This window comes from Capra hircus, chromosome 13 (genome assembly GCF_001704415.2).
Source record: "Capra hircus breed San Clemente chromosome 13, ASM170441v1, whole genome shotgun sequence".
NCBI lineage: Eukaryota > Metazoa > Chordata > Mammalia > Artiodactyla > Bovidae > Capra > Capra hircus.
The window spans coordinates 15632038-15654882 of record NC_030820.1 but is presented as its reverse complement, the minus strand read 5'-3'; the positions used below and the strand labels follow the sequence as shown (position 1 = coordinate 15654882).

Genomic DNA, 22845 nt, shown 5'->3' with positions numbered 1-22845 from the left:
TTAAGATTATTGTCTTATTTTTAAACCTTGAATGTAGTGGTGCAAGTTTCTTTGGAAATCTATATGCTACTGCTGCTTTTTTTCTCAGGTTATGTTATATACATTATCTGGAAGGTAATGTGTGCAACATTATATAGGCCTTTCATAATATTAAAGGACTGTATCTTTGGATGTGGTTAGACTTGTTTTTAAATTTTGTGAATGCATCTGGTCTTTCTTTAAATTGTGCACATTTATGTTCCAAGGTAATACTCAGATTGGACTGATGGACTGCTTTTAGTGAGTAAATACTGTGAGAAACAGCTGTGCCTCCATTGGAACAAAGGTGTGAGAAATTCACTGCTCTTTCCTTTAGCTTTGGTGAACAGTGTCTGTTTCATTTTATTAAGGTGTCTTTGTCAGGGAAACTCTGGAATCTTTGTGTAGTATTATCTACTACAAATAACCAATAGATGTGTTGGGAATATTTTTTTTTAAGTTTGATATACTTTAGAGGTAATGAATCTTTACTCTGAAGAGCAATATGTGTTGTATATAGAAAGAAATATGTGGTTGAAAGGTTTGGAAAAGAAAAAGTGTTGGATGGGGTTGTAATGAATAGACAGTATGTAAGATGCCGTTGGTGGCGAGCCCATGCTCTCCTGTTTTCCTGCCCAGGGTCTGGCAGTTGATAACTAGTAAAGCTTTTTTTTTTTTTTCAAAGCTTACTTGTATCTAGTTGTGTGTGAAAACAATATTTAGCTGCCTCAATTTAAACTTTGGAAAAATTTGCTTCCTTGTTTATGATACTGTGAAAATGCATTTTATATCCATAAAAGTATGGCAGCTTTATAGTATCAGTGGAGGAAACCTTGGACACTTGGGTATCTGAAAGTGTAAGGAATAAGTAACTCTGGAAAGTAATCATTTTCAGATGTAGGACGACTTTTCTTTTTATTAGAATAGGACACTCACTGTGGAAATACAACCAAAACAGTAGTTTTGAGCACACTGGAGTTAACTAACCCACTCTCTGGTGACCCTGCACCAGTTTCTAGGTAGCATATACCTTATTAATTTAGACACACACACACTTTCTCTCTCTAGCATAGTGGGCAGGTGGACACAGACTTTGGAGCCTTTCAGATGTAGGTTTGAGTTGAGCTCTGATGATAATTTAGACTTGGACAAATTGCTTGACCTCTGCATTTTATATTTGTCATCTGTAAAATGTAAAAGATTATAGAACTGTTTGCGATTTTCTGTGTACCTAGCACAGTGCCTAATGAGCTATAAAAGTTCAACAAACAAGTGTGAGCTGTTAACAGGCAGACTAAACCGTTCTTCTTTCTACATGTGTGATAGGTTGTGTCCAGCTCTTTGAGACTCTGTAGACTGAAGCCCGCCCGGCTCCTCCGTCCATGGGCTTCTCCAGGCAAGAAAACTGGAGTGGGTTGCCATGCCCTCCTGCAGGGGGTCTTCCCAACCCAGGGATCGAACTCGTGTCTTATTGTGTCTCCTGCACTGGCAGGCTGGTTGTTTAACACTAGCGCCACCTGGGAAGCCCCTTCCTTCCTGAGTGGTGGTCATTTTCTCCACAGCTTTTCTGTTCTCTCTTCTCTTCAGAAACATGTTGACTTCCTGTTGACTGGAGAGCATGGCCTCTTGCCCTTGTTAAGCACTGCTCTGAGCATTCCTGTTGACAGATCCTCTTGATAAACCTTTGTTCATTTTCCTTTTTTATTTATTCAGAGACCATGTGGAGTGGTTAAGAGCACTCTGGAGCCATATCGCCTTGGTCTGAGTGCCAGTTCTGCAACTTCAAAGCTGTGTAATCCTTGCAAGTTCATTTACCTAATAATTTTCTTGTCTCTTAAATGAATGCTAATAATACCTACTTCTTAGTTTTGATGTGAAGACATTAAATGAAATAATATACATAAGACTTAGATTGTGCAGAGTAAGTGCGAGCTCCTACTTACGAGCCTGGCTCTTTGTTGGCACTTAATTCATGAGGACTCCTGATCAGTGCTGGACCCTATTTGTATAGCATTTTGATGTTTGCTATGCAAAATCTTATACTGGTCACTCAAACACAACATTGTTAACACAGTTACGGTAAGCAGGTAAAGAAACATTTCATATTAAACACACATACACGAGAGGTGTATAGATCACATTCTTAGGGTTTGTTAGGTGAAGTGTGCTGTATGTTGTGAGAATTCTGTAGTATTTTGTCAGACTTAAGGGCTCTCTGTCTTAATGAGTGAATGAATGGCAGCCTCAATATGATGTGAGCACGTAAAACGTTTATCGTAACCCAAATTTCTGACTTGTGATGGGCTCATGTCCCAGTTTGAACCTAAGGGCCATCTGGGGACCGGATACTCGCATAGTTCATACTTTGGCTTATGCGTTAATGCAGTTCTTCCTCTGTGCTACTTCGTTGTTCTGGGTAATACTTAGTTGTTATTTTCGTGTGCCATTTTGAGCACAGTTTGGTTTTTACACATTTGCATCTTTGATTTAAAGAGTGGAAAAGTTACCTTTGGGTGAGAGTAAAGCTTGCCAAACTACTTGTGGGATTAGTTATTTGCTCTTAGGATGAGCAGTCTGTGAATTCTCTGTCTTATATCTGGCCTTCAAGAATCTGCTCTAATTGCATTATTTCTTATTAAATTCCATTGAGCTGAACTCAGCACAAAGTTTTATTGTAATTAATAAAACTGTACATGCTTATAATTCTGAATGAGCTGAAGAGAGTTGTGAAAGTTAAGTAAATGAAGTGAATTCAACAGAATTCTTTCTGTAATCATAGAAGTTAATCATGAAGGCATTTGATTATATGATACTACGCACAGCAAATGCATGGCCAATGTCTGGTACCCGTAAAACCCCCACTAAGCAGGATAAAGCCGCCACAGACAGGGGGTTGTTGCCGACCAGCCTTGTGTCATCATTAATACAGTCATGCTCTCGTGCTACTGGAAGAACTGCTCAGGTGTAATCTTGAGTTTGCCAGCAACTGTAGGCGGGTTGAAGTGAGTAAAATGACTCATATGCTTGTCTTGGTTCTAAGGATCTGTTGCAGTTTTGTCATTCAGCCCTCCCGCCAAGTGTGGGAATTTAACTCACATTCAACAAATAATAATTACGTTTCTCTCCAGTAGTAATCGCATTTAAGCATTGTTACATCACGTCACGTCTCTGTGAATCACCTTACACATAAACGTTGGAGTTACTAGTCTGATTTTGGGAGTTCTAGGGAAGCAGTAGTGATGCTCTTTCTCTTTGAGAACTAGGGCAGGAGAGATTGACTGAGAGCAAAATGCCTCCTGTGTTGGCTGATGGAGGACATGACATTAGATCCGAAGTGGAAAGGACTTATTAGCCTCTCTTGACTTAGATTTACCCACCGGGTGACTAGCACAGCCAAGCCAACCGCCAGCTTCTGAGAGGAGTAAGGGGAGAGAAGGGGGGAGTTGGGAGCCTTGCTCTGGTGAAGCCCCTTTGTGAAGTATGATGTGGGCCACACACAGCCAAGTGAGCAACACCTTCCCATAAAGCAAGCGAGACAGTGTGGTCTGTGAGTAGGCTGGGGAGCTGGAAGAGGGGAAAGTGTGAGGGGTATAGATGGGAACACAGACATAACAAGGCTCTGGCTTCTCCATCTTTCAGGAGCCACACACGCACATACACACACTTAAGCATGCATGTCTTCATTCGTTCCTTCATGAACATGAGGCTCTTGTAAATAATCACAAGTGCTACTTAGGTTGTGACTTCTCATGTCTGAGTCTTAATAAAATTTCAAATACTCCCATGAAATAGTATTAAAAAAAAACACAAGAAAATATGTGAGAAATAAGAATCTTTAGCAAGTTCAGTTCAGTAGTTCAGTCGCTCAGTCATGTCTGTCTCTTTGCAACCCCATGGACTGCAGCACGCCAGCCTTCCCTGTCCATCACCAACTCCTGGAGCCTACTCAACCTCATGTCCATCGAGTTGGTAATGCCATCCAACCATCTCATCCTCTGTCATCCCCTCTCTTCTTGCCTTCAATCTTTCCCAGCAAGTCGGTTCTTCGCATCAGGTGGCCAAAGTATTGGAGTTTCAGCTTCAACATCAGTCCTTGCAATAAATATTCAAGACTGATTTCCTTTAGGATGGACTGGTTGGATCTTCTTGCAGTCTAAGGGACTCTCAAGAGTCCTTTCCAACACCACAGTTCAAAAGCATCAATTCTTTGGCACTGAGCTTTCTTTATAGTCCAACTCTCAACATCCATACATGACTACTGGAAAAAACAACTGACTAGACAGACCTTTGTTGGCAAAGTAATTTCTCTGCTTTTTTATATACTGTCTAGGTTGGTCATAGCTTTTCTTCCAAGGAGCAAGTGTCTTTTAATTTCATGGCTGCAGTCACCATCTGCAGTGATTTTGGAGCCCCCAAAATAAAGTCTCTCACTGTCCGTTGTTTCCCCATCTATTTGCCATGAAGTGATGGGACCGGATGCCATGATCTTCGTTTTCTGAATGTTGAGCTTTAAGCCAACTTTTTCACTCTCCTCTTTCACTTTCATCAAGAGGCTCTTTAGTAAAGGCGTTTTTGTTTTTATTTTTTATTTTTTTTGCAGTGAAGCTATATAGAAGTATTTAGTGAGCAGCTACTGTGTGCCAGGCACTGTGGTAGACACAAGAGGTGCCCAGATGAGTGAGGTACAGTCTTTTGTTTGTGGAGATTACAGTTTAATAGGAGTGATTTGGAAATAAGTGTGTTCAGTAGATTGTTGTAGGTAAATAGATGGTAAAAGTACAGTGGACCAATTCTACCTAAGTCTGTAGACATGATTAAGTTTGAGGGGAAAATATCTTCTCTGTTATAATAATGAAACTTTGTTAGTAATTGTAGGACTTTAAAATGATTTTGTTTCTCATCCTTCTGGAAATCAAGAAGCATGCCCTGGAATTATTCTCAAGATTATGATTTAAATTTTATTAGTAACAGAAGTACTACAAAGAAAGCTGAGCACCGAAGAATTGATGCTTTTGAACTGTGGTGTTGGAGAAGACTCTTGGGAGTCCCTTGGACTGCAAGGAGATCCAACCAGTCCATCCTAAAGGAAATCAGTGAATATTTATTGCAAGGACTGATGTTGAAGCTGAAACTCCAATACTTTGGCTACCTGATGCGGAGATCTGACTCATTTGAAAAGATCCTGATGCTGGGAAAGATTGAGGGCAGGAGGAGAAGGGGACGACAGAGGATGAGATGGCTGGATGGCATCACCGACTCTATGGACATGGGTTTGGGTGGACTCTGGGAGTTGGTGATGGACAGGGAGGCCTGGTGTGCTGCAGTTCATGGGGTCGCAAAGAGTCAGACACGACTGAGCAACTGAACTGAACTGAACTGAAGTCTCTCTCTGATTCTGGGTGCTCCATTTTAAAATATTGGAGAGTTGTCCTGTTCTTACAGCTTTTAAAATGTATATGCTTACAACTGAAACAGAACATACAGATGACCTACCAGTTATAAAATGTTGATCTTTTTGTTTGTAAAAGCAGGAGGAGGACCTGGATAAGTGGGGGGACCCTGTGAAAGGAGGCTGTGATGGCAGCTGGGAAAGTGTTGGAAGGAACTCAGTTGAGCAACAAGGTACAGACCTGCTCACAAGGAGGATGTTCACATCTCTTCTCAACCCCACTCACCCTCCTTATTGAAAACTGGGGTTCTGTAGAAGAATTTGAAGAAATGTATTCTGCATATTTCATGAAGAGTTTTAAAATGAGAGCATGACATTGTGGAAAATGTTGACACGATGCTACTTAGTGAGATAATAGAAATATTTTGAATGGAAAGGTACAAATCCTATTTATGCTGACAAATAAAAGCTAAAATTGAGACTTTAAATTTGTTGTTTTGAACACTTTTATTGTCTCAGACAATGCATATTACCCGAGGAGGACTATGACGATGTATGTGGAAGCTTGTGTGGCTCTTCTGAAGTGGAGGTTGGGTCATTTCTGAGGACCTTTGGGTTTACGGCCTTGGTTCTTTCCTGAATTGACTTTCCGTCTTTGGCTGCCCCTGCCCTTGATCATGACTAGTTATGCTGTTTTTATAATTGCAGCTATGATGAGAATCTTGTTGTTATGTTGTTTCCAAGTTAACATGGAAAGAGGGAAGGGAGCCAAATGATTTTTCTAAGATTATTGCTCTAGTGGGAGAAGGAAGAAGGAGAGAAATGGGTTCTTGAGGTTGTACTTTTTTTTTTTTTTTTTGATGAGACACTTGTTTAATGTGGAGTTAACAGAGTTGTGAGGCGCGGGGGTGGGACTGTGCTCAAGGGCTCACAAGCAGCGGATCAGAGTCCCTCCCAGCGGAGGGGTAAAAGGATTGGAGGTTCTGGATCGTTCCTCACAGGACCACCAGGGGGAGCGTTTGGCTAAGGACGTCAAAGTCTCCTGGGAGGCCACTCCAGAATAAATTTGGTTGCAGAGCAGGCATATGTCACTTTTAAGTGCCGAATTTAATTTCATCTCTCCCAGAATGACCATTTAAAATAAGTGGTATTTCAGGTCCTCAAGTGACTGGTGTGCCTTCCTCTATTTTGTTTGTTTTTAGTTGCATTTTGATGTTTCTAGGATTTCTCCTCTGAGCATGCCTTCCAGTCTTGGATCTAGAACACGGCAAGATAAATGCTGACGTTTTTACCAATGGTGCCTGTTAAGATTTTTATTATTAAAAAAAACTTTATTATTGAGGTGTCTTAGTTCATAATCCGACTCAGTGGACATGAATTTGAGCAAACTCTGGGAGATAGTGGGGGACAGGGAAGCCTGGCCTGCTCTTGTCCATAGGGTCCCGAAGAGTCAGACACAACTTCGTGACTGAACAAGAACAAAGTCTGTACTAAGAAGGTGATCACAAATAACTGAAACATTGGTTAGGCACCACTGATACTCAGGGCCTCTTCTGTTTGAAAGATGAGATGGCGTTAAGGAACTCATAGACATGGATAATTTACTCAGGGAATTTCAGGAGAAAAGCACTTGCTGCGTGCACGCATTGCACGGGAAAGGAAAGCCAGCAGCAGCAACCCAGGGACAGGCTTGTATGTCTTATTTTCAGGCTGAAAGGTCTGTATGACAGTGACTCTGCTGTGCCCTGTGCACTGGGCACCGTTTTCCTCCCTGCAGCCTCTTTCTCTCAGCTTGCTTGTGGTTTCTGCTTCCTCATTTTTTCTGCTTGCCTTTGGTCACCACAGCTGGTTAAGCTCTTTACCTCATAATGTTTCATCTTTAGCTCTCGTTACATATTGACTCTCTGCTTTATCCTAGTCACGTTCCTAAGAGAGGACTGATGGATAACTTATGTTAGTGCATTAGGAGACTTCACAGCTGTGAAAGAGGGTTGAGGGAGATCCACTGACTTACTGGAGCCAACCTGGTCTCGCTATTCAGTGGCATCACGTTGGTATCTTAGTAACTGGCCACTGCGGTGGGAATCTTCACAGCATGGAAATTGGCAAATGCCACAAACCAGAGCTCACAGCCTGTACTTCTTCCCTCCGGGAACTGGTTGCTAAGCTCTTACTGGCATACCACTGGGTAGGTGTTGATATGCATAAGCTTGAAGATGCACTGTTAAGCAAGAAAAAAGTAAGATCTAGAATTATATATAGAATGGTTCTAGTTTTTAAATAGAAAAGGGACATTTAAATATATGTGCATGTGCATACATCCGTGCAGATCCTTGTACAGTGTGGAGAAGTGCTTTGGGAGAGAATGGCGGCCGCTTCTAGGAGGGGGACTTAGGCTGGGAGTGGAGCGTACGCAGCCGTTCAGATCAGAGTTCAGTTTCAGACACTGTGTGTGTAGTTGATTCTGGACATTAAAAGCCAATAAAGTTCCTATATAATCGTAATGTCAGTAGTCAGTATAGTGTACTTCAGTGTTAAACATGATGATGAGGTGTGTAGGAAGGAAGTGCAAGCCTGGCCCTGACAGCGTCGTGGTCGGGTGGCTTCACTCTTCCCATGTGTATCAAATCCATAGCCACGCCCCTTTGTATATTACTGCATATCAGTATTCGACCATGACTTTTCATCTCTCCCTGCTTTGTGTGTTCTGAGACTTCCAACAGTCCTCTTACCTCTTTTTGGTGTCTTTTATATGTAAGCGTTTACCATATTGCAATAATACCGTGATCTGTATGTTGCCTAGCATCCACTTTCTTCTTGAAGAAACTTTGTATTCCCTCTTTCAATGCAGTCTCGTAACTCTCTAGGCAGCTACCCAGTTGGCATCTGGAAATGTCCAATTTTAGCCTCTGGAGATTTCACGGATCCAGTGTCTGCTCCTCATTTTGATTCTGTTAAAGAAAAAAATTATTCTAACACTTATTACAACAATAAAGAAGACTTTATTCAGGGCTGTTGCAAGGAGTGTCAAGAATATCACATTAGGGGAGAAAGATAGGGCTCAACTTCAAGTACAGTAAGGGATTTATCATTAATTCACCAAATGAGGGCTTTGGTGGGTGCAAAGAGGGAATCTTGCTAAACCTGTGTAACAGGATTTTTGGTAGAGACAGGCCAGGGTTACTGGATATCAAGGGTGGAGGAAGAGAAATCTGACCAGATAGCAAAGGTGATTAGGTATCAAGGGTGGGGGAATTCCCTGACTTAGCAGGATTCTTGCTACAGCTGGGTGAGGCAGCCTGAAGACAGGATGGAGGCCAAGGTCAAGGCTTAGTAAAGTTTGGACAAGGAGAGAGTCTTTGTCAGAGAAACGTTGTTGAGGCAGTAAACTGTGAATCATTGTATTAGTTTCCTGTTGCTGCCTGTCACAAACTTGGCAGCTTAAAGCAACAAAATTGATCCTCCTACTGTTCTGGAGGATGGACGTAGTTACACTGGGCTAAAGTCAGGTGTCAGCAGAGCTGATTCCTTGGGGAGACACCAGGGGAGATGCTGGGATGCCTCGGGGTTGGGGGGTGGGTATGCCCTTGTCCTCTTTGAGCTTCTGGAGGCTGCCTGCTTTCCTTGGCTCCTGTAAATGTAATTAGACTGGCATCAAATTTCTAATCAGCCAAAAGGCAACAAAGTTCTGAGGGAAAAAAAAATTATCATGAGCTTGGAATTCTGTATCTAGACAAATAACTGATTAAGTATGAAGGAAAAATAAAAACATTTACAGATAGTACAAGGTGTGTTGAGCTGAAGATTGACTCCCCACAACACCCTAATCTCTGAAAGGTGTGGATGTACCAAGGTGATCCTGGATCATGAAGGTGGGCACAATGTCATCACAGGAATCTTATGAGAAGAGGACAAGAAGGTCAGAGGAGGGAGGAGATTTGAGGGTGGAGGCAAGAGGTTGGAGTGATGTGAAGGAAGAGGCCAGGAGCCAAGGAAAGCAGGCAGCCTCCAGAAGCTCAAAAGGACAAGGGGACACCCGCTGCCCTGCACCCCCATGTCCTGGTTTATGATTTGGACTTTTAACCCTCTCCCTGAGCTTCTTGGAGAAGGAAATGGCAGCCCACTCCAGTATTCTTGCCTGGAAAATCCCATGGACGGAGGAGCCTGGTAGGCTACTGTCCATGGGGTCGCATAGAGTCGGACACGACTGAGCGACTTCACTTCATTTCACTTCTGAGCTTCTGAGATCTTTTGCCTGTGTTGAATGTTACAGCTGGCTTAAGCTTAAGTGTAAGTTAAGTTTGATTGTAAACTTAATTCATTAGTGTAATTAATGTGCATAAGCATGCCTTTCACATGGCTGTTTGCAAAGTAGTTTCCATATTGTAGGTCCCAACCCATTTTTTTAAATAGAAAGGACACAATGAAGGGAAAAAGGCGAGACTCAACACTTCACAGGGCTGCCTTGCAGTAGTTACGCATATTGTATCATGAAACTTTATTTCACTTGTAAATGTGTGCTGTGTGAAATATTTCCCAAACGCTCCAGAATGTAGGCATTTGCTTAATGTCTGAAACGGGCTGAAGCTTTCACATTAAAAAGTATCATTAAAATTGTTATAGAATGTACTTGAGAAGAGTATTCATACTTAGTTTGTTTTAAATAAACATTTTTTTTGTTGCTCCAAGACAACTTTTGTTAAAAGTACTAAGAATGTGGCTAGTTTTGAAGTGCAAGATTAAGGCTTAAAAGCCCCTGTTTGTTACTAGCTGGAATGCTGGGTGTAGGCTGGTGTGGCTCATACTTGGGATGGGGCCTGAGAGGCATGTTTTTACCCTCAACAAACATCATCTTTGTTTGAGTATCTGTAGTCTGTGTAACCACAGCAAGGTCTTTTTTTCTCCCATAGAATATATCTCAGACCTTTTCTTTCTTGTGTTTGTTTCACAAATAGTTTAAAATAGAGCTGCCTTCCACTCTTCTGTTTGAGTTTGTTGCAGGATGTGTGAGGGACCACCTAACACTCTTGGTATGCTTGCAACTGGAAAGCAGTAATGGAATCTTGGTATAGATAAATTTACTCTATGAGGACTGAAGCCGTTAATTCCCAGGGCCAGACTGGTTATCTAACAAAGGGTAAAGTACTTTTTACGTTAAAATATATATTTATTTAACATTCATCTGTCAAAATGTGTACAAGGAAAAATGGTCTGTCAATTTTGTGTCATTGGACTGAATTTAAAATTTAAAACCTTAGAGTGAATTGTTTTTCACAGTCTGGGGCTATTATAGTTCAGATGGGTGCTTGATTCTTAAAAGTTCTTATGTTTACATGGAATTAGAGGTGTTCTTAAAATGCTGTCGTTAATTTCTTCTGTACACTTGTGCCCCGAGATGTTTTATATGTTCTTGAGTTTTTAATCCAAATGTCTTTCGATCCTTAACTGCTTAAAATGTGCCTCTTACACTTGAGACATTCTTATATTAGATGGAAAATCAATTAAAATAATTTGTTTGAATTTGAGTTGAATACTGTGATAGGTTTCTTGTTTGATGACGTGTGGTGTGAGTGCCCAGGACCACTACTCTTGTTTAGTGGTTGCGTGGAAGTCGGTGCACACTTGCACAGACACAAGACAGCTGCAATGCCCTCCGTGGTCAGTGTTTTTAGGGCAAACTCTTTGTTCTGCAGTGAATTTCTAAATAAGCAACCAGAACAAAACCATAGGGGTTATTCTATTATAATTTTTAGTAAACTTCTCAACTGTAGATAAGACAGTGTAAAGCATAATTTAACTACATTGAATTCTGCATAAGGACACTACTTACTGGAAAGATGATTGCCTTAAATGATGTCTCTAAACTCAGTGTCGGGAAAGATTGGCATTGCCATTTAGTCTCTTCAAAGAAGCAGGTTTGGCTATATTTTATAAGATAAGTTTGACTTTAAATCTGTTCTCTTTTACATTTATTAATACCACAGCTTTTTCTCCTCATGGGGAAATAACAAGAGCTTTCTAAAGGAATTTAAGACTAGCACTTAATTGATTCAGAATCAACTGCGCTAATCATTTTGGTCATTTTTCTTTCGTAACATTAGAGCACAGTTTCATCCAGTTCCAGTACAGCCTCTATTATTGGCTAGGTTTTCCTTTCTAGAAATTTCTAGACTGGAGATGGATTCATGTAAAGGATAGTATCTTAGAGCCACAAAGATGTTTTCTTGGGATGTTTTGTGTCTTCATTTCCCAGCTCTATACTGTTTCCAGTTCTTACCTTTATACTTTTATTAAACTTTCCATTGTTAAGTTAGAAATAGAGTTGAGATTCCTAGGACTAGTAGCAGAAATAAGGACTGGTATAAAATACTTCCAAAAAGCCCTCATTTATTGAATTTTGCCCAGTCACCATAGAAATTCATGCTTAGTTGTTCTGATAATAGAAATGGAATTTACTGTGTGGTCAGGGTTCCTAGTTTGAGTTTAATTTCTGCTCATTTGCTTCCCCTGCCCTTTTGGTAGCTGTATGAATGCAATGTGTTAAAACTGGGTAAAGGAAGAGGGGGAATGGAGTTGAGGAAGGTTCCTAAGTCTAAAATAAGATAATTCGTATGTGTATAATTGAGCTGAGTATCCCAGACTTCTGAATGCATCCCGTGTATGCCAAGTCGCTTCAGTCATATCCAACTCTTTGCGACCCTGTGGGCTATAGCTGGCCAGGCTCTTCTGTCCATGGGATTCTCCAGGGAAGAATACTGGAATGGGTTGCCGTGCCCTCCTTTAGGGGATCTTCTTGACCCAGGGATTAAACCTGCATCTCTTAGGTCTCCTGCATTGACAGGCGGATTCTTTACCGCTGGTGCCACCTGGGATGTATTAGTTTACCGAAAATCATTATATTGGACCATTGTGTTATTTATTCACATTTCCCTCAAAGGTTCTCAATTGACACTTTGAGAAAAGCAGTGGCATAAACACTTTTTCCCCCAATAAGCTTTAAGAATAAGCTTTAAGAAATAGAATTTCTGTTTTGCTGTTTTTACTATTATAAACAGCCTTGTGATTATCTCCTTGTCATAAATTCCTAGAGGTGGAACTGCTGGGTAAAGGAGATGCCTGTTTTGAAGATTTTTGATATGTTTTATCAAGACGCTTTCCAGAAAGAGGAGATGCATTTGTGAGTCCACCGAGTGTCAGTGAGGGCACATCTCCCCACACTGTATCGAGCCTGAGTAATGTCAGTGCATTTTGTGGTCAGTCTGAGATAGGTGCAAAGTAGTATTTTAAAACTTGTATTTCTTTAGTTTCTGGTGACTTGATTCCCCCTGGCCCCGCCCTGCATGTCTTGGCTTTTAAAATTAGCTTTTATTTTTGTCAGAACTTTACTTGGTGTAAAGATTTAGGATCTGTAAAACTTATTTTGAAAGATAATCTCACTTCCACAGCCCTCCCCACCTGGCTGCCCACCCATAGAAGTAACTGCTCTCCTCCAGTCCCAGCTGATAGGTTTTGTATTTACTTCCAAAGCACTAGATAACATGCCTGTATTGCCACTTCCTGTTCTGCAGATTTAGTCATTGTCTCATGATTTCCTGCTTTGGAGGATGAGGATGGCTTCTCTGCACTCAGCCTCTTACAAACACACATGCCTCCCTTCAACTCTTAGGCACTTGACTTCTTTAGTCAACTGCTTGTTTTCAACCCCACCCTCACCTCTTCTCTGGAACCTCCATTGCTGTGCCACTGAGGGCAAGGATTTAAAGAACCCCCATGTTGTCAGTTTAGTGGGGTTTTAGGAGGAATGGATATAAAAGTGTGTGCTCCATTTGCCATCTTTCACTGGACATCCTTTTTGTGTCTTTCAGTGATCATTTAATAGAGTAATGGTTAAAATTATGGGCTGTAGATTCAATATCGTCTGAATCCACTTGTTTTGCTGTTTACTAGCTGTGTGACCTTAGACAAGTTGGTTAAAATCTTTAAACCTTGTTTTTTGTTTTCTTTGTTTTCATCTGTGTAATAGAATTAGCAGGATAAAGCTCGGAATTAAGTGTGGTAAGGCACGTAAGGTCTCCGGCAGGACCTTACTGTCTGCCGGGCGCTTCCTGAGAACAGGTTTGTCTCTGCTGCTGTTGCTCCTGTGAGCTTCTTGCTCATGACCTTTGCCCAGTTTCCACTGGAATGCTTGTCTTCCTTCTTGACCAGAGGTGCCTTTTATATACGGCCGGTCATTGATCTTTTAATTTATGGGAGTTGGGTGTGTAATCATATCCATACTATTTCATATTTTGATCTCTACTCATTGTCAGACTATGTTTTTGAAAGCTAACGTGATGGGTAATAATAAAGAAGGGTGTATGTTGTGGTAAAACTGCACATTGTGATAATAGTTGGGACAGCTGATAAGGGGGACCTCAGAGGCTAAATGTAAAGAAATGATTATATTCATCATGTCAGATAAATATATTTTTAAAACCCTTAAACTCTATCTTGCACTAGTTTATTTTGTGAGTAAATTACCTACATTTTTAAAAGCCTTCTTGAATGTTCTTCTCATCACCTGCCCAGGTGGATTTCCTCTGAAAACTTAGAATTCTCATTTCCAGTTTCTACTTTAATTCTTATTTCTATGAAATTAGATCCAAATATAACTCTTGAGGGATAAGATTTACATATCCCCTAAGTTAATGCTGTGTTAACAGATTTGCTTTCTTTTGAGGGTGGTATGTAATATCGAAATAGTAGATATGTAGATATTTCAAAGTTGTAGTTATGGATACTTAACTCACCCTTGTAAGTTTATTTGATTTTTGCTGATTTGTCATTTTAGGCAGCATCAATTTATTGTTTTATTTCCACTTGTTTTGTCTTAGTTTTATGATTAATTAATTTTATAAATCTTTAAGCTAAAGTTCACTGAAATTTGATCTCTCTGCAGATTCAAACCAGGATGTAGCACTGAAACTTGCCCAGGAGCGAGCTGAAATAGTTGCTAAATATGACAGAGTAAGTATTCATCATTACTCTTTAAGTAATTTTTACTTTCAAAAATATAAATAGAAGAGGGTTTGCTTTTTGGAGGGCTTAAATTACAGCGGCAGTTTGTTTACTTCCCATGGCTGCTGAAGTCCTCTAGTTTCTCTGGCTTTGTCTACGTAGTTTCTCTCCCTCCATCCTTCTTCTCCAGCCACGCTGGTTGCCTGTTATTCTTCCAGGCTTGCTCCTGTCTCAGGGCCTTTGCACAGGCTGTTTCTTCTGCCTGGAGCACTTGTGTGCTGGATACCCTCAGGCCCTTTTGCCTCCTCTTTTTCTTTGCCCCTATGCTAGCTCTTAGTGAACTCTTCTCTGACCACACTGTTGAATATCCCCCTCCATTGCCTGGCTCTCTCTGTCCCCTTTCTCTTTATTTTTCACCATAGCTTTTAAAATGTCAGCATACTTTTATTACATTTTGTTGCCTGCTCGCCTACCTAGAATGTGAACTCTCTGAGGGTAAGAATTTCTCCTGTTTGATTTGCTCTTGTATCCTAAATACCTACAACAGTTCTGGCTCATAGTAGGTATTCAATAAATGTTTTAATTACGTTAGTATATAAAGTTAAATACCCATTTTATTTAATTGATATGTGATATTGAAAATTGAAAGCATTGATCTGAAATTTGAATTGGTACATGATGTATAATCTCAAGCTTTTTATCCTTAAGTTAGTTGTGGAATCTGGCTTTTGATGCCCCAGAATATCACAGCTGTTGACAATGTACATATGTCCTTACTAGTACCTTTCATCTGAGATCTATAATGAGTTGTAGCTGTGATCTATAAATGTCATGCTTTATATTTATATTGGTTGCCTGTAGTTTTGTATGTTGTTTTCGGTGATTTGTGAGAATAACAAGAACATGAAATTACAGAAGGCCATCTGGACTGTGCCCTACAGGAACATGCAGGCAGGGCTCAACTTAATCTGTTCTCAGAGTTTGTTTTTAAGTTGCTTGTTTGAAACATCAGACACAGTTTCCTATTATCATGACTAGGTTTTAGCATACTCTGCAAGAAACCTAATTAATTTATTTAACTGCTTAACTAATTTAAAACGAATAAAACCATCATTGATTCATGCTTGTGCGCATTTTTTTCCTGCGGTTAACACTAAAGTGACCAGGTCAGGTGTCATGCTAGGCCTTGGGGAATCGTTGTACCAATAAGAGTTACAGGGGTGCTTTGCCCACAAGGTTCTCAGGCGTGAGCTGACTGTTGTGCATACCCTCAGTGGAGACTCCATGGGACAGTCAGGTGCAGAGTGTGAAATGTGGGGGATGGAATAGGCCCTTCTGGGGCTCTTTCTCTCAGCGGTGCTGGTGCTCACAGCTCAAGAGGGGAATGTGACGGGCAGTGGGCTGAGGACAGAGCGCTGGGCCCGCCGGCCCTCAGGGAAGCCAGCACGGAAGGGTAGGGCAGGGACGGGAGAGCCAGGGCACGGTGGTGCCGTGAGGTTGTGTGAGCAACACTGATGAGTGCGCTGCAACAGTTCATCTGATGAGGATGCTGGAGTGTCCATGGACTGATGGTGGGAGGCCGTTTTGGCCTTGGGAAGGATGGTATTAGGGCCAGTGGAGAGGGAAGTGGGGAAGAAGAGAGGCAAAGTAGGTGGTCCGCTCTTCTGAGAAGTTAGGATGAAAAGGCGAGATATAGTTTTTTTCTAACCCTTGTTTTTTGGTCTTTTTAAGAAATTATTCAGTTTTATACATTCCCAGTAACACTCTTCTTTGTCCCTTTCTATAGGGACGTGAAGGTGCAGAGATTGAACCTTGGGAAGATGCTGATTACCTTGTTTACAAAGTCACGGATAGATTTGGCTTCTTACAGTAAGTTGCATAGTTTGAAAGCTAGCTGACTTTTAAAATTATGTTTCTATCATCACCTATTGCATTGATTTTCTTTGTTTTTAATAGCATTGAGTGATTAAGACTCCAGGATTAGTCCTTCAGCCTGCTTTTCTTTTTCTTTTAAGTTAAATTTCTGGCATTTTTTAACCTCTATGATTGAAATTGAACTATAGCTAAGAATATAATCTTTAATATTCATTGTGTTTTAAGAACAACATTAAGTGCAATAAATGAGTTGTATTAATAATTTAGCAGAATTAAATAGAAATCAATAACAACTTGTATTTCAAAAATAATTATAAGGCATTTTATTTTATATAAGTGCATTTAAGAAATAATTAGCAGCCAGAACCTCAGTGTCACGCAGCCTACAAATGAGCAATGGAAGAAATGCCAGTTTTCTTCCTTACGGTTGGGAGTCTGTTTGTGTTATTGCTTCTCAAAATTAATTCCATCTATCATGAATTTGTTGTACAAAGAGTTGAGAAAGGTCTGGTGCACTATAAAGTAGTTAGAGTGGTTTTGACCCTTGTCCTGCACTGATAGGGGTCTGCGGGTTCTGGTTCCAGCTTTGTTTAAACAGATTCCCCAGGCTGGCGACTCTGCTACATCTCTATAGTTCATTTGGTTCCATACAATTTATTAATTACCTTTGCCACTTATTCACATTTTCCCCAGTCTCATTTATTATGAAGAGGAAAAAGCCAGGGATTTTTATTTTATGACACATGATTACATTTTGAAGAATAAATAAAAAATTTTAGGGGGTTCCTGGCAGTAACTTTATAGTACTCAGATCTTCTTTTTCGTTTCCGTTCAGTTTTTTTGCATTTACAAGATATTTTGTTGGATCATGTTTTTCTCAGGGTCTCTCAAGCAAACAGAAACAGTTGTGGGAGTTAGAGTGTGTGCTGTTCTTCTGGCTTTGCTGGTCTCAGTTAACTATCTCATGCCTTATCTGTGAAACAGAAATCATTAACTGCCTGCATACTTAGGGCTACTTGAAGCTTTGAAGAAATAAAATGACAGAATACTACCTACAGGTCTAGACAAACCTCAGGTGTTGTTATGCTACCTAATGATACCAGCATATCCGAAATGTTCTCCTGAGTAGTTGCAATTAGAAGACTTTGAATTTCAACAGACCAACAAGAGCAGTCTTTAACTATGATGAAAATACTATTCTTAAAGGAAACCCCCACTTTCACTTTTTTATAAGTAAATCATACTTGGCCACAAATGTGGCAGGAGGTGATTTTTACCCTTGTGCGGGTTCGTGTGCAGATCTGAGGTATGTGAATGCTGTTTGAAGGACACTTTGAGCATTTGGCACCATCAGGATCAGTGGGTCCCCAAATTTCCTGCATGTTTGAATTAGCTGGAGCATGTTTGTTTAAATAGATTTCTGGGTTCTATCTCAGATTTTGATTCACAAGGTAGGCTACAACTCAGCTGATTTTTGACCTCTCCAAGTATTTGTCATGGCAGTGAACCACTCTAAAAGATGTTTTTATCAAAAAATGGTCTAATACAATAGAAAATAACATGAAAAGGGCTTCCCTGGTGGCTCAGAAGGTCGAAGACTCTGCCTGCAATGTGGGAGACCTGGGTTTGATCCCTGGGTCGGGAAGATGGCCTGGAGAAAGGAATGGCAACTCTCTTGCTGTATCTCACTGTGCACACTGTTCGCTGAACCCAGGATAGGCAAGGCACGAGCTAAGAGGCTGGAAGAAGACTCGGGGAGCCGTAGGAACTGCAGACACATTTATTCTCTCCTCTCATGGCTGATGCAACAGACATAGCATAACCTAACACAACACAACCTTTCTCCTGGATGACGCAGCAGCTGTAGCAGCAGACACGCTATATTCTCCCCTCTCATGGCTGACCCAACGGACACAGCCAGGACACAGCACCAAATGCTGCCGCTTCCTAGCTCACGTATGCATACAGCACCTCCTGACACGCATGTTCAGTGCTGTAAATGATCTCAGCTGTTACATAGTCATTATTTACAAAACGTGGGGCAAGAGGGCCTGAACATGCCATCTTGGCTAATTTGCTCTCTCCCCACAGCAACCCAGTCCAGTATTCCTACCTGGAGAATTCCATGGATAGAGGAGACTGGCAGGCTACAGTCCATGGGGTCCCAAAGAGTGGACATGACTGAGCAATTAACACTAACACATATGAAAACCTCTTACATTCCAAAAGGGCCTGTGAGTTACCTAAATTCTCTTTCCTCATTGCTTATAACAACTAGGTTCTGGCCCAGAAACCTAACCTGTATTTGGCAATCTAAAAATCACTCAGTTATTCCACATTTGTTTTCACCTCTGTGCTCAGGTCCATTTGTCTCTAGTGGGAAATAGACCAGTGATTTACCTTAATAATAGTAGCTCGTATTTATTGAGCACTTACTGTGTGCTGGGCACTGTTCTAAGCTGTTTACATGGATTATTCCTTTCTAAACCTCTTAGACATAGGTACTCTTTTTATCTTTCTTAAGATGAACGGAAGCACGAGAGGTCAAACATCTTGACCAGGTTCTGCTTGCAGTAAATGTCAGCTCCGAGGAACTGACTTTGGCAGCTCACGGCAGAGCCTGAGTTTGGAACTTCTGCGTTCTACTGCCTGTTACTATTACTCCGTTGTAGTTTTAATAAGAGAAGCATCAGTGAAGCTCTTTGAAATGCCTGGAGGAAAATTAAAGGGGAAAAGAAGAATGCCTAAGAAGGGGGCCTGTTTGAAATGATTCCTCTCCTGAGATGGACGCTTAGATAGTGGTGAGCTCACCCAGTTTTTGGAAACAAGGCCAAACCAGTTCTCAGGCCAGCCCACTGAATTTTTTATTTACTCTGTGATGCAAACCTAAATCAGGCCCCACGAAGGAAAATGATGAACATAGAAATGGGGTTTAGTGTGATGTTGTACTTTATGAAATTTCACACAAGCATTGATTTTTGTTACGGCGCCTCATTTCAGTGAGACACTCTGTTTCAAGGTTGCTGCTGGTACCTCTGATCACTGGTCACTGAAGACTGGGTTTTTCTATGCTATTGAATAAGTTACCTGGTGCAGGCATCTAGACCTTGCTCCCTGTCATACCTCGATCAAAAGAGCGTTTCTTGCTGCTGTTTTAGTTCTTTGTAATTTTTTTATTGGTTCTATGGTAAACATGGGTTTTAAGTGTCAATAAAATGATGCAGAGTAACTTTGTAGCCTTCTCTGAAGGCTGCTGACTTCATGTATAATGACAGTTTTTGTAACTTAAATTACTTGTTATATGTGAAGAAGGATGACCATAATTAAAAACACTGCACAGGACTAACTTGGTTTTATAGCAGATTTCACAATAAACATAAAAACTGTTGGCAAACCAGCCTGGCTTGCTGGTGGAACAGGATCATCTTTGTTTAGTATGCAGAAATGGGAAGCTGTCACCAGCTATGTGCCTGTGATGCATCTGGAGAGTGGAGAAGTCCAGCTTATTTAAGAACTTAGGGAACTTTCAGCATTTGAACTTTCAACTTTTTTTTTTTTTTTTCCCAAAAATAGTCACTGCTCAACAAAGAATGCTTGGTATTTAGATAATGATAGATAATGCTTTTAGGCCACAAGTTATTAATAGAATTACAAGGAAACTTTTTCAAAAAAAGATAAAATTAATACCAAGCCTCAGATTTTCAACCACTTCTTAAAAACATGTATACATTGTCTGAAGTTTAGTATAACTATATAAATACTTGAAATCCAGAATAATGGCATTTTTGTTAAAGAGTATCTGTTTTAATGACAGGGCCTTGGGAACTCCTTCTACCCATCCAATAATTTTGACTAATTTTGACTAGTGTTAATCTAAGACAAAATTTGCTACAACATCTAAAGTGAAATTTAGTCAGTATATTGAGCTAACTGATTTTAACAAGTTAGTTAACTTTTAAGTTTCCAAATGAAACTTTATCTTATAGTTACAGAGGTACTCAACCTGAGCTATTGAAAAACCACAAGTACATAAAATCTAGTAATTCCTTTAAGCTTACTAGCAGATTGAAAAAACAAATAGATCCAGGGAAGGTCCCTGTATTTCCAGCTGTGACTGTAGTTGTTTTTACTTAGTGTATTTCTGCGAGGCAAAGCTTCTTGCTGTCAGCTTGGTGTTTTCTTTAAGCTGTCTGTAGGTGCCTCTTTTCATTAGAGGACAAACCTTTGTTTTCTAAAGCAGGAGTAGGCATACATTTCCATGAAGACTAGATCTGAAGAAGTACTTGGCTTTGTGAACTGTATGGTCTTTGTTACAGCTATTGAACTCTACCATGGTAGCATGAAAAAAAGTCATAGACAATACATAAATGAGCATGGTGGTGTTCCATAACATCTTATGGAATGAGCTTTTTGGGCAACCCAAAGTGGCTTAAAGACTTGAGCATAAGACCTGAAACTCCCAAAAGAAAACTTACGTGGTACGCACTGACTCGATGGACATGAGTTTGAATAAGCTCCGGGAGTTGGTGATGGATAGGGAAGCCTGGTGTGCTGCAGTTCATGGGGTTGTAAAGAGTCGGACACAACTGAGCAACTGAACCTGAAGCTCCTTGTCATTGGTCTTGGTGATGATTTTTTGGATTTGATGCCAAAGCAAAGTCAAACAAACAAACAAAAAGCAAGTGGAACTACATCAAGGTAAAAACTTTCTGCGTAGCAAAGGAAACCATGAACAAAATGAAAAGGCAGCCTACTGAATGGGAGAAAAGACTTGCAAATCATGTGTCTGATAAGGGATTAATACCCAAAATATATAAAGAATTGTATAACTCTAGCCAAAAAGACCCTCCAAACAATCCAAGAATGAGCAGAGGATCTGAATAGATACTTTCTATTCAGTAAATAGATACTCGATGCACAGATGACTAACAAGTCCATGAAAATGTGTTGAGCATAACTAGTCATGGGGCAAATGCCAAGCCAAATCACAGTGCAGTGTTACATTGCTCCTGTTAGAATGGATATCACCAAAGAGACAAGAAGTAAGTTTTGGCAAAAATGTGGAGAAAAGAGAACCCTTGCACACTATTGGTGGGAATTATTGCAGTTGCTATGAAAAATAGTATGGAGGCTTCTCAAAAATATTGAAAATAGTACTGCCATATGATCCAGCAACTTTAACTTTTGAATATGTATCTGAAAGAAATGAAAACACTAACTCAAAAATATATCTGCATCCACTGTGTTCATTGCAGCATTATTCTCAGTAGCCAAGACACAGAAAGAAGCTAAATGTCCATCAACTGATAAATGGAAATGTGATGTTTATCTACAGTGGAATATTATTCACCCATAAAAAAGAGGGAAATTCTACCACAACAAATTCTAGCAACAACAAAGAGAAACCCTGATGGAATTCTACTAAGTGAAATAAGTCAGAGAAAGACAAATGCTCACTTGTATGTGAAATCTAAAAACAGAAAAACCCAAACTCATCCATACAGAGAACTTATTGGTGGTTGCCAGAGGTGGATTCATTCTTTAGGATCTGCCTGACACAGACCGTAGCTGAGCAGATGGTTCCCATCTTTCCACAGACACATGCAATGCTTGGTTCTGGTTCAGTGTTGACAGCAGGCACAGTTAGGCCTGTTAGTCTTGTCTGGTGAATGGGAGGGTGCTGAAGAACTTGACCTGTGGTGGCAGCCAGAGATGGCACTTCATTTGCAGTTAGGAATGTTCAGTGTTAGGATATGTTCAAGTCAGCCACGCAGAAGGTTGCTCTTGCCCAGGGCAGCCCACTCACCCCAGAGATACCACTCTTGGTGCACCCAGAGGTGGCCAGATGTTCTTATTCTTTCAAGATGTCCCTGCTGACCCCATCACTTAGCAAGTATGTTCCAGTGATGTCCACAGGCCTTCTTCTGCCAGTCAGTGAAGAATGGATGCGTGCCATTCATACATCACTGACCCCAGTAATCAGATCACAAATTAGCAGGGAAAGTTAGACTAAGAGCATAACAAAAGCTATTTTAAAAAGGAAAAGAAAAAGATGAGTAGCCATTTATAAAAAAGCAACTTATATTCAAAATTTCTTTTCTTCTTGAGAATTAATTTCTTAGCCTGTTTTCATACACTCTTGCACAACTTGAATATAGATACAAATCTAAGTTTGAACCCACTGGGTTAGATACTGCTAAGCATCTCTGTATTAGGGTGAGTGATGGTGACTGAGTGAACATGTTAGCTTTCTCATCTGTGAAATGAGGGTTGTACCAGCTCTCTGAGGTTCTCTCTCAGCTCTTAACACTCCGTGGTCAGTTTTGTTGTTATAGCTTTATGCTTCACCTACGAGCTCTTCAGAGTAGCAAAATAATGCTTTTGAAAACACTGGTGGGAGGCGAGAGGGGGGTTCATGTTTGGGAACTCATGTACACCCGTGGTGGATTCATGTCAATGTATGGCAAAACCAATACAGCATTGTAAAGTAAAATAAAGTAAAAATAAAAATTAAGAAAAGAAAAAAGAAAACACTGGATACAACATGTGTTCTTAAAAGTGTTACT

General features: G+C 40.4%; 1 protein-coding gene across 3 annotated transcripts in view; it reads left to right on the top strand.

The window, feature by feature from the left end:
• USP6NL (USP6 N-terminal like) overlaps positions 1–22845 on the top strand; it is a 198353-nt gene that overhangs the window by 130752 nt on the left and 44756 nt on the right. For all 3 annotated transcript variants that reach the window (XM_018057001.1, XM_018056999.1, XM_018057000.1), the window contains exons 3-4: positions 14346–14413; positions 16191–16273. In XM_018057001.1, the coding sequence (XP_017912490.1) occupies positions 14346–14413; positions 16191–16273 (151 nt within the window). The remainder of the gene's footprint in view (positions 1–14345; positions 14414–16190; positions 16274–22845) is intronic.